The sequence below is a fragment of the Mixophyes fleayi genome, chromosome 7 (assembly GCF_038048845.1).
Source record: "Mixophyes fleayi isolate aMixFle1 chromosome 7, aMixFle1.hap1, whole genome shotgun sequence".
Classification (NCBI taxonomy): Eukaryota; Metazoa; Chordata; class Amphibia; order Anura; family Limnodynastidae; genus Mixophyes; species Mixophyes fleayi.
In genome coordinates, this window is record NC_134408.1 from 77,033,737 (window position 1) to 77,046,489 (window position 12,753).

Below are 12,753 nucleotides of genomic sequence, written 5' to 3' on the forward strand. Positions count from 1 at the left end.
GAGTAGCAGCAGCGGGTCTCTGCGGGAACACGGAGGTAGCCAATAGCAACCAGCAGGTGCAGTAACGATGGGACACAGGAGAGCAGAGTTGAACTGGAACTGTTGATCACGGAGAATAGCGGGTAGCACCATAGGCAGTAGACTCAGGGAAACACGGGAGAGTTGACAAGAACTGAAGACTGAAGCGCCCAGAGGCAGCGGATAGGAATCAGCCAAACAGTCACAATGAAACACAAACGGGTTGCAGGTTGAAGACTGTAGTGCACGGAGGCAGCGGATAGGAATCAGCAGCAGTCACGATGATGAAACACAGACGAGTTGCAGGTTGAAGACTGTAGTGCACAGAGGCAGCGGATAAGAATCAGCAGCAGTCACGATGATGAAACACAGACGAGTTGCAGGATGAAGACTGTAGTGCACGGAGGCAGCGGATAGGAATCAGCTGGCAGTCACAATCAGGAACAGGTGAATGGAAGTGAATAGGAGACTGAAGTGCACGGAGGCAGCGGATAGGAATCAGCTAACAGTCCCAATAATACATAGTAGAGTTGAAGTGGTTAGAAGACTGTAGTGCACGGAGGCAGCGGATAGGAATCAGCTCACAGTCACGATGATATAGTTGATGGTAGAAGTGGTATGGGAACCACAGGAGTAGAAGTGGTTTGGAAACCACAGAGGTAGAAGTGGTTTGGAAACCACAGGAATCAGCAGGGCTGAATAACGAGGAAACACAGGAACACCTTCAGAGACTCATAGGGAATGAGACTCCAAGATCAGGCCACGTGGTGTTGACCACAGGTGCTTAATATAGGGAGGTTGCCTGATCTGCCAATTAAGTTAAAGGAACATACACTGAAGGTTTGGAAAGGGCTGCGCATGCGCAGTCCCTCAGGATAGAGGACGTCCACGGTTCCTAATAGTCCGGGAAGAGGCACTCACGGTCCGGTGAGTGACAGTACCCCCCCTTTTAAAGGTGGGCACAGAACGCCTGGAACCGGGCTTGTCCGGATTTTTGGAATAAAACTTCTTCAGAAGAGCAGGAGCATTAAGATCTTCAGCTTTGATCCATGAACGTTCTTCAGGACCAAAGCCCTTCCAATGAACGAGGAAACGGAGGATTCCTCGCGAAATTTTTGCATCCAATACCTCAGTAATCTCGAAATCCTCCTCCTGATGAACTTGAACTGGCTGCGGTGCTGAGGGAGGAGTCGAGAAGCGGTTGATAATGAGAGGTTTGAGTAAGGACACATGGAAGGCATTGGAAATCCGAAGATTCTTAGGAAGAAGAAGTTTAACGCATACTGGATTGATAACTTGAATGATCCTATATGGACCAATAAAACGAGGAGCGAATTTCATAGATGGAACCTTCAAACGAATATTTTTGGTAGATAACCAAACCCGATCTCCAATTTTTAGTGGTGGAATAGCCCGCCTCTTCTTATCTGCGAAAGACTTATATTTGTTAGATGTCTTCTTTAAACAGGTCTTGACCTGAGACCAGATATTTTTGAAGGTCTGACAAGTAGTCTCCACAGCAGGAACTTGGGTGGGTGGGAGGGCAGGAAATTCCGGAAAAGACGGATGGTGACCGTAGACCACAAAGAATGGAGTTTTGGATGATGACTCATGGTACATGTTGTTATGGGCGAATTCAGCCCAAGGGAGCAATTCTACCCAGTTGTCTTGGTTGGCTGAAGAAAACATCCTAATAAAAGTCTCAAGATCTTGATTGACTCGTTCCGTTTGTCCGTTAGATTGCGGATGGTAAGACGATGAGAGAGCTAATCGTATGCCCAAAGTTTTACAAAGGGCCCGCCAGAATCTGGAAACGAATTGTACTCCTCTATCTGACACAATCTCAGACGGACATCCATGGATGCGGAAGATTTCTTTAATGAAGTGTTCAGCCAAAGTAGACGAAGAAGGTAAACCGGACAGAGGGACGAAATGAGCCATCTTCGAAAATCTGTCTACCACTACCCAAATAGTATTGTGATTCTTACTTGGTGGCAAATCAGTAACGAAATCCATACTAATATGGGTCCAAGGCTTGGACGGAATGGGTAGTGGTCGCAGCAACCCTGCTGGAGTTCTGCGGGAGGATTTGAACTGAGAACATAAATCACAGGAAGCAATAAACTCTTTGACGTCTCTCCTCATTGAAGGCCACCAGTAACTTCGAGAGAGCATCTCAAAGGTCTTATGTTCACCGGCGTGTCCAGAAAAACGAGAGGCATGGTACCACGAAAGGATTTTCCTCCTCAGGGTAGGAGGCACGAGGGTCTTCCCAAATGGTAGCATTTTGGTGGATGAAGCAGCCAGAGAAATACATTTGGGGTCTAGAATAGCATGGTTGGGAACCTCTTCTACATCAGAGGACGTCACAAAAGCTCGAGATAGAGCGTCAGCTTTCTTGTTCTTAGCGGCTGGTTTGAAGGTTATAATTAATTCAAAACGGGAAAAGAAAAGAGACCATCTTGCTTGACGAGGGTTCAAGCATTGAGCAGATTGCAAATATGACAAGTTCTTATGATCTGTGAAGATCGTCACCGGATGACGAGCTCCTTCCAACAAGTATCTCCATTCCTCTAATGCAGCTTTGATGGCCAGCAACTCCTTGTCCCCGATAGTGTAATTTCTCTCGGCGGGCAGAAGACCCCGAGAGTAGAAGGCACAAGGATGTAATTTTTGTTGCTCCGAGCGTTGGGAGAGAATGGCTCCTAAGCCCACATTAGAGGCATCTACTTCTAGGAAGAAGGGAAGTGTCACATCAGGCTGTCGAAGAATGGGAGCAGACGAGAAGGACTCTTTGAGAATTTGGAAGGCTTGGAGAGCCTCAGATGACCATTGCTTAGTATTAGCCCCTTTACGAGTCAGGGCCACAATAGGAGATGCAATGGACGAGAAGTCTTGAATGAAGCGTCTATAGTAATTGGCAAAACCTAAAAAACGCTGGATGGCACGAAGAGTAGTTGGCTGAGGCCAATGTAGTACAGCATTTACTTTGTCTGGATCCATCTTCAGGCCAACTCCGGAAACTATATACCCCAAGAATGGAATCTGGGGTAATTCGAATGAACATTTTTCCAATTTACAGAACAATGAGTTTTTCCGCAGTCTGGAGAGGACCTCTGCCACATGTTGGTGATGAGAAGGCAGGTCCTGTGAGAAGATCAATATGTCGTCCAGGTAGACAACGACACATACATATAATAAGTCCCGAAAGATCTCATTGATGAAACCTTGGAAAACAGCGGGGGCATTACACAGCCCGAAGGGCATTACTAAATATTCGTAATGCCCATCTCTGGTGTTAAACGCGGTCTTCCATTCATCACCGGAACGGATTCTAATTAAATTGTAGGCACCACGAAGATCCAACTTAGTAAATATCCGAGCTCCCTTGATGCGATCAAATAGCTCAGTGATCAGCGGAATGGGATACCGATTCTTGATAGTAATGGCGTTGAGTCCACGAAAATCTATACAAGGGCGTAATGATCCATCCTTCTTTTTGACGAAGAAGAACCCAGCTCCAGCGGGAGAGGTGGAAGGTCGAATGAAGCCACGCTGGAGATTCTCCTGTATGTACTCAGATGTGGCTTGAGTTTCAGGCAACGAGAGAGGATAGACCCGGCCCCTGGGAGGAGTCTTGCCAGGTAGAAGGTCGATCGGACAATCCCAAGAACGATGAGGAGGAAGACGTTCAGACTGAGCTTTATCAAACACATCGGCAAATAAAGCATACTGAGGAGGGAGTCCCGGGGAGGAAGATGTGATGGAAGATTGCTGTACTTTAAGAGGAGTCACTTGAGAAAGACAACGATGGTGACATTCAGACCCCCAAGACGTAACTTGAGGAGTGCGCCAGTCAATCTGGGGAGAGTGACACTGAAGCCATGGAAGGCCTAAGACAATCGGACTTGTCGTAACTGGAAGAATTAAAAACGAAATTTCTTCATGGTGTAGTACACCAATCTGAAGGGTTACTGGAGACGTACTCTGGGTGATGAGACCATTGATGAGACGTGATCCATCTATAGCCGTCACAGTAATGGGTGTTTTTAAAGTGATCACTGGTAGGGACCATTGATTCACTAGTGATTTAGAAATGAAATTTCCTGCTGCTCCGGAATCAATCAATGCCTGTGACTCAAAGGATTTGGTAGCAAGGGAGATAGTCACATCAAAGGCGCAGACTTTAGATTTCATAGACAATGGAGAGGACTCCAGGGACCCTAACTTCACCTCTCCAGAACTAGTTAGGGCCTGGCATTTCCCGATCTCTTAGGGCAAGAGCTGAGCGTATGCGTGGAATCAGCACAATAGATACAGAGTCTATTCTTTACTCTTCGTTTCCTCTCCTCTGAAGATAATTTGGAACGTCCTATCTCCATGGGAATCACAGAGGATGGAGCTGGACGAAATTGAGGATTTGAACGAAGAGGTGCTTTAACAGCCGTTGTTTTCTCAGACTCTCTTTCACGAAATCTCATATCTACACGGTGGCAAAGAGAGATCAAATCTTCTAGTGACGAAGGAAGCTCTTGGGTAGTCAGTGCATCTTTAATTTTATCGGAGAGCCCCTGCCAGAAGGCGGCAACTAATGCTTCAGTATTCCACTGAAGTTCAGAGGCTAAGATCCTAAATTGAATGACATACTGTCCTACTGTATTGGAGCCTTGTCGTAAACGAAGAATGCTGGAAGCAGCGGAGGTCACACGACCTGGTTCATCGAACACACTTCGGAACGTGGAAATGAATTTGGCACTATCTTGTAGAATTGGATCGTTTCTTTCCCACAGAGGGGAGGCCCAAGCCAGGGCTTGTCCGGAAAACAATGAGATAAGATAGGCCACTCTGGAACGATGGGTAGAAAAATTTTGAGGTTGGAGTTCAAAATGGACTGAACATTGGTTAAGGAAACCTCTACAAGTTTTGGGGTCCCCGTCATATTTTGACGGAGTAGGCAGGTGAAGCGTAGGAGCTGTAGACACCTGGGATGGCACTGGGGAAACGGAGGAAAGCACAGGAGCTTCAATATTAGCTGTAACAGTCTGTCCAGATGTTCCTTGGGAGGTTAACGATTGGTAACATTGAAGTAACAGCTGTTGGCGAGCATCCTGTTGCTCCACACGGCTGACCAGATGCTGCAGCATCTCCTTAGCGGTAGGTTCCGTATCTGGGTCTGTCATGGCCTGATCTTACTGTCACGGGCACTAGGAGTCTTTACCCAGGGATCACCAGGTGATAGGCTTACCAGAGCAGTATAGGTGGTAATATGGTACACTGGTAGCAGGGTGATCACGGAACAGGAAATAGCAGCTGATGAGATGCTCAGGAAAGTCTATGACTAGCAGCACTGGCAATATGGAAGTGGTAATACACGAGGAACTGTATGGACAAAGGACACGTGAAAGTAGTCAGTGGTCTGCGGTAGCAAGTTGTACCACTGCTATAGTGAGGAGGAATGTCCAACAGAAACGAGGGAGTGATGAGAGTCAGCGGTCTGCGGGTAGCAAGTTGTACCGCTGTCTGAGTGAAGGAATGGAATCCAAGTGGAGGTATCCGGGTAGTCAGTGGTCTGCGATAGCAAGTTGTACCACTGCTATGTGAGAGGATAATGGAACAGGTGATACTGGAAACAGGGATCAGTGGTCTGCCTTCAGCAAGTTGTACCACTGAATATATATGTGAGGAGGTGCACGGGGAGAAACTGCAACACAAGATATACACGGGCACCTTGACTTTGAACCACAGTAATATGCACAATATTAATGTATAGATAACTGAGCAATACTGCCAATATAGAAAAGTCTCTTGAAGTAGTCCAGCATAAGTTAACACAGTCAATGATGGCAATAGACTCAGCGGATAGCACACTCCAGAGGAGAACCAACACAGTCCAGCAAGGTATGCAATACACAGCACAGTCAATGAGAAGCAGGCATACCGTGGTTCAGGAGAAGGCAGTCAGACAGGAGTGCAGAGATACCTGAACGGCAGGAGGCCGGCAGGATGCGAAGTCCCTGGATGGGTGAAGCGGTGGTCTAGTAGGTGCAGCGCACAGGTAGGTAGACCAGCAGGGAACACAGGAAAGCGTGGAGAGCGGATCAGCAGTAGATGGATGAGTAGTGCTGAGGAGTAGCAGCAGCGGGTCTCTGCGGGAACACGGAGGTAGCCAATAGCAACCAGCAGGTGCAGTAACGATGGGACACAGGAGAGCAGAGTTGAACTGGAACTGTTGATCACGGAGAATAGCGGGTAGCACCATAGGCAGTAGACTCAGGGAAACACGGGAGAGTTGACAAGAACTGAAGACTGAAGCGCCCAGAGGCAGCGGATAGGAATCAGCCAAACAGTCACAATGAAACACAAACGGGTTGCAGGTTGAAGACTGTAGTGCACGGAGGCAGCGGATAGGAATCAGCAGCAGTCACGATGATGAAACACAGACGAGTTGCAGGTTGAAGACTGTAGTGCACAGAGGCAGCGGATAAGAATCAGCAGCAGTCACGATGATGAAACACAGACGAGTTGCAGGATGAAGACTGTAGTGCACGGAGGCAGCGGATAGGAATCAGCTGGCAGTCACAATCAGGAACAGGTGAATGGAAGTGAATAGGAGACTGAAGTGCACGGAGGCAGCGGATAGGAATCAGCTAACAGTCCCAATAATACATAGTAGAGTTGAAGTGGTTAGAAGACTGTAGTGCACGGAGGCAGCGGATAGGAATCAGCTCACAGTCACGATGATATAGTTGATGGTAGAAGTGGTATGGGAACCACAGGAGTAGAAGTGGTTTGGAAACCACAGAGGTAGAAGTGGTTTGGAAACCACAGGAATCAGCAGGGCTGAATAACGAGGAAACACAGGAACACCTTCAGAGACTCATAGGGAATGAGACTCCAAGATCAGGCCACGTGGTGTTGACCACAGGTGCTTAATATAGGGAGGTTGCCTGATCTGCCAATTAAGTTAAAGGAACATACACTGAAGGTTTGGAAAGGGCTGCGCATGCGCAGTCCCTCAGGATAGAGGACGTCCACGGTTCCTAATAGTCCGGGAAGAGGCACTCACGGTCCGGTGAGTGACACACAGATGGGGTTGATCGATAGGATGTTTATTATTTGTTTTCTGTTTGTTGTGAAAATCTTACAAAAAAATGTTTTAAAGAAAAAAAACACGATCCTAGATTGAATCCTAGATGCAGCTGCTACTGTGGACTGTTCAGCATTTGCACATTATCCCATGAGTACTGGCAGATGTAATACTTAGCTGTCCTGCATGAAAAGTTGATCTGTGTAATAAAAAAAATATTCTGAGTAAAGTTAGTGAAAAGGCTTTGGCTGACTTACTTAAGACAGTATTTTAAATCCTTTTGTAAACATTTTGTGTTCATTTATTGTGAGGACTAAGCTGAAATTGTTGTGTTGTAGCTAACGGTGAATGAAGCTGCTGCTCAACTTTGCATGAAGGACGTTGCTCTACTGACCAGAAGAGACAAGCTTTTCACACTTGCACGTCAGATCTCCCGGGAAGTCACATACAAATATACTTACCGAACTACCAAGTAAGATTCTGACTTTACTAGAGTGCATATAGGTTCAGTCCCCAAATTCTTTCTAGTATAATATATATATATGTATGTATAAGTTTATTTATATAAAGCCATTGGGTACACAACAATTTACAAACATTACAACTATTGAACTATTGGTTATACCTATTGGCAGAATACATGGACTGATGTCTGTGATAGGTGTTGGCAGTGTTGAGTATGGATGTCATGCCTAACACGCATTAAACTCAACCAGGTGCTGGTTTATTGAACTTTGTTACAAACAGTTGAGTAGGTACTCACAGAAATAGACAGTTATATAGCAGAGGTCAGTAACAGTCTTATGCAATATACATTTGTATATGTATGCATGCAGGTTTCCCCTATGCACACTTGAATGCAGGCTGTTATAATACTCTGCACATCCGTGCAGTTTATATTACTGTTGTGAGCAGACACTTCTCCTATATAGATATATTGAGGGGAGAGTCTCCGCTCACTTAGTAGAGGCTTTTGGGTGACATAGATATATTGAGGGGAGAGTCTTCGCTCACTTGGTAAAGGCTTTTGGGTGACATATGTTATACAGTCATGCAGCTACTTTCTGCAGCATCCTCTCTCTTCCTCTGTATAATTGGAAGTGCAAACTTCCGGTTTTGCGTTTCAGCGCTCTGCGGACGTGAGGCTCCTGTCACACTTCCTGTACACTAGACCACCAGGGAAATGACAGGCAGGAGACAGAGCGTAGTGCTCCAATTCTAGCACCCCTCCTTGCCTAGTGATGTCTCCGGTTACAAGAAAAACATATAACACTTTTTCAGAAAATATAGGGTTAGTAAAGAATACGAGTCATCAGTTCTTGGAATGCTTTTGATTGCGGTCCGGTATTGTTTCCTAGGATAGGATTGATAGCAAATGACTCATTGCATGTTTGATGTCGGGGCGAATCTCAATAGTTGCATACATCAAGCTTCTAACAGTGCTTTGGTAAAGGACTTGTTTCATCTCCTCTATCTCTTCACTGCTTGGTGGTGATATTGCTTTTGAAAGTTTTAAGCTTTTATCAACGGGTGTGCTCACATATTTTGCATAAAAAATACCATACTTTGTAAGTTTTGTTTTAATGTATGTCTATTGACCAACTGTAACAGTCCCTGTTTTCAGATTTTGTACAATCCTCATGCCTAGCAATTTATTTGTAGGGCCTAGATCTTTCAATCTGAATATGCTTTATACTGGTGATGTCTCTCTTGGTCTGCTAGCAACAGATCATCTACGTATACACTATGATGAACAACTTTTCTTCTATAGTTTAGCGATATAGACAGTGGTCACTCTCTGACCTAATTAGGTCCATGTTTAGCAGCACAGCATCCAGTTTTACATATCAACAATGACCACTTTGTTTTAGGCCATATCGGGATTTTCCCTCTTGGAATACACCATCATTGTAGTGTTCAGGAGGCTCCATCGAAAATAACTAACTCCCCAATCAGGAATGTTGAGTCAAAGTCAAGCTGGTACAGCAAGAAATCATGGATAGTAGAAATGGCAATGACTAATCTTAGGATGCTGTATCTGGCAACAGGCGAGAAGATCTCTCTGTAGTCCGCAAACTTTATAGCGGGCTGTGACAGGATGGACCGCCTATGCCACCCTATTTGTTGTTGCTGGGAATTGGCTGTGCTTACTTTGCCACTGTTCCTTTTCGTTATCCCAAATGCGCCTTCTTGCCGCAGTAGGATGGGCTTATAATGCTGCCACCACTGAGTTCCTTCTATGGCACTCAGAACCACGTTCCTTCTGGGTCACTGACGCTGCTAGTGTACCTCGTTTCTGATGTACCTGGGCTGGTTACTCCGGACCTCTTACTATGGATCCGGGTTGCTGTGAATGGACCCCCCCGGCCTATCACATGGACCAGGGATGCTGGGTAGCAGGCAGAGCGGCGGTACTGGAAACGCTTGGGTCCAAACCTCAGACACAGCTGGAGAACGGATTAGATTTGGGTCTAATCTGTAGATCACAGGAATACAGCGATATTCAAGATGTTTCCAAGCAGGTCTTTGATGCAAGATGGTTATTTTCTCTCACCCGATTTTAAAGGTACCAGGGTGATCAGGTCAGATGAAGTCAGAAGAAAGATTACATGCTCACACAGCTCATCTTTTATACAGTTCAGAAATAGTCTATTTTTAGAAACAGGATGCAACACTGCTTAGCAAAACATAAATTTACATGCATTGCAAAGCTAACGATATTTACATTTATCTGTGAAATTCTAGAAACAATGTGATAGTTTTCAGATGCAAAGAATTCAGGAGCCAGTCTTAACTAAAAGTTCCTGCCTTCAATGTTGAACCTTCACACCTCAAAAGATCTAATTAACATGTGGCCTTTCATCAGACCGTTCGGAATACATATTCACACAGAACAACAAAAAACAAAAACAAGCTAGTTTCCCACATCACAATGCACAAGAGGCTTTGTAAACACAGGCTCATTGTATCAGATATATACATCAGAAATAGGCATATCCTATAGCAAGGTTAAACAGAAAAAACAATTTTTCTACCCTGACCTCAGAGATAACGACTTCCTATCTTACAATAAACAAAAATAAGTGCACGTGCAATTACATTAATAAGTGCCCTGTGCTATTCGTTTTAAATATATTTTTACCAAAAGTTATTTAATAGTGATCCAGTCACACGGGCAATGGTTCCTTCCACATTCACCTTTTTATAATAGACCCACTTGTTCTTTATCATTTTACGGTCACTCGGCCTGTCAACTACAGTCCACGTATGGTTGTTATCCAGAGCTCCCAACTCTGTATGTATCGCCGACTTCCTCTCTTCCCAGTCACTACTTAATTTTTCCTCTTTAATGTTTTGCGGTTCACAGAAGGCTATGTTAGCGAATTCCTCGCAATATCTCCTAGGGGAAATACCTCTGTAATTTCTCACAAAGCTCCTGCTTTCCGATTGGATAGCCATGTTAACATCTTTGGGTTCATACACGCTTTCTGCTGCCTGAATATCCAGCGTTACAAAGTTTTGCTGCGGTTGTTGTTCCACTATTCTGGTAGGTGGCGTGATTTCGTGAATCACCACATCTCTAGATTTTGTAAGACATTTACTTGTAATGTCCCAAAGTCTGTATCCTTTACTCTCTTGGCAGTATCCAAGCATGATACACTCCACTGACTTGGAATCTAACTTGCGTCTTACATTTGGTATATGTGCATACACCTTACAGCCGAAGACACAGAGAGGATTGACATTTTTCCCATGGCACAAGACTCTTCGGTGTCTAGGGTTTATAGTTGGTTGCTGTCACAATTGCAGTCCCTCTTTGGTTTTGCAGGCTTGTCCTCTGCGCATTGGGCTTTATACCTTTTTCCTACTAGGATGCTTATAGCGATATAGTTGGTTCCCTAACCTGGTACAAACAGAATGTCTTGGATGTCTGTAATGACCGTTTCACCTTTTATGCATAGGCGCACTGTGATTGTCCCAACTTTTGTTGCGGTAAGAACGTTATCCTGTTCCTTTAAACGATAAGGGTTCACATGGTTTCAGCGTAGTAAACCACTCTTGATTGCAGCTGAATTGTCTAGTGGCCCCCGAGTCTATGTACCAGCAGTCCTTCTTTTGACTGTCTGCTATATTGAATGCAGACTTGTTTGGTTTATCAGGCTTCTTCTGCGCACCACTTGTATCTCTCAGCCTACATTCAGACGCCTTAAGCCCCATTTTGTGACATACGAAGCTGTTGCTGAATCACTGTCACGATTCCAACGAGGGACAACTGGATCCTGGTGGTTCACTGGAATTGACGTCACTTCAGCTAGGGGCGCGGAGTCGAACAAGTGAAATGGTGTTCACCAGGGATTCCCGCAAGGGAATATGGACTTCGAGGCTTCCACTTGCAGGTCGCAGCCCTCTAGGAAGTTCCCAGCGCACCACGAGAGAGAGAGAGAGCGTAGACTGATGTAGGTAGTATGCGTTGCTACTGGCAACTGACGAGAAGATGAGCCAAGGGATGTTGCTAGGAGCGAATCTACTGGATAGACTGCTGCGTTGCCACTGGAGATGGTAGCGATAATGAGGTGTAACCAACCCCAGGAGGGAATAGCGGAATATACTGTGGCGTAGGAGCCCGGAGGTGCAGGAACTCGGAAAGGCTGAGTAGGAATCCCCGGGAACTTGAGACGACACAGGAGCTCTATTCAGTATGGGTGTCAGAGGCTGACTGTAAGAACCAGCACAGATTTCAGGTCAGGAAGGCATTAAATAGTGTAGTTCCAATTAGGCAGCCAATAGAGGGCAGTAGAAGCAGAGAAAAGGTTTAGGACGTTCTGCGCATGCGCAGAACAGTGAATGCCGATCCAGGAAGCAGAGAGACAACGCTGGAGGAGAGCTGCAGCGTGGAACTAGGTAAGTGAAGCTCTGGAGAGGAATCAGGCGGGGGGAGCAGCGGAGACCCGGTTACACACGCTGGCTCCCGCGCTGGACGGCGGGAGTGCGGAGTGTGACAGTACCTCCCCCTTCAACACCTAGGACCTGGCTTCTTCGGAAATCTGGAGTGGAATTTTTTGGGCAGAAGAGGGGCGCAAATGTCAGCAGCCCGTACCCAGGAGCGCTCTTCGGGTCCATACCCCTTCCAGTCCACTAGATATTTGATTGTTCCTCTAGAAGTCTTGGAATCCAGGATATGGCTGATCTTAAATTCATCACTTTGTTGGAGAGAAGGAGGAATAGTAGGTGTAGCCGGGCCCGTGAACCGATTGATGATGAGTGGTCTCAACCGAGAAATGTGAAAGGCGTTGGCGATGCGTAGAGTCGGTGGTAATCGTAATTTTTATTTTTTTTTAAAATGTAATATTTATTGGGTTTTACACACATATACAGGTTATAAATACACCACCAACAAATTGGCATGGTATGTTATTGACACTGAAAAATTACATTCTGGCACCAGTCCAAAATGTACTCAGAAATCTGTAAAAGAGTTATGCCAAACTATACACACACCTGCTAATAACCATATAACCAATAACACACAGACATAGGGAAAGGAGGGAAGGGGGAACCACATTATGGGGGGATGGGTCAAGCAAAATCCTCATTCAAAAATTTCAGTTTAGTTTAGAGCTCTGTCAACCTAGTAGGTTATGCATCTG

General features: G+C 45.5%; 1 protein-coding gene and 1 long non-coding RNA gene across 14 annotated transcripts in view; one reads left to right on the forward strand and one right to left on the reverse strand.

Annotated features, from left to right (window-relative positions):
- The window catches only part of NAB1 (NGFI-A binding protein 1), a 613,281-nt gene that overhangs the window by 155,464 nt on the left and 445,064 nt on the right, over positions 1–12,753 (forward strand). For 12 of the 13 annotated variants that reach the window (XR_012678254.1, XR_012678255.1, XR_012678256.1 and 9 more), the window contains exon 3: positions 7,444–7,577. The exons of the other annotated variant lie outside the window; for it this stretch is intronic. Coding sequence is in view for 9 of the 12 variants with exons in the window: in XM_075180002.1 (XP_075036103.1) it covers positions 7,444–7,577 (134 nt within the window). In the remaining 3 variants the exon portion in view is untranslated. The remainder of the gene's footprint in view (positions 1–7,443; positions 7,578–12,753) is intronic. 13 annotated transcript variants of the gene reach the window in all.
- LOC142097823 (uncharacterized) overlaps positions 7,134–12,753 on the reverse strand; it is a 77,372-nt gene continuing 71,752 nt past the window's right edge. Inside the window, exon 3 of the long non-coding RNA XR_012678257.1 lies at positions 7,134–7,304. This is a non-coding gene — a long non-coding RNA (uncharacterized LOC142097823). The remainder of the gene's footprint in view (positions 7,305–12,753) is intronic.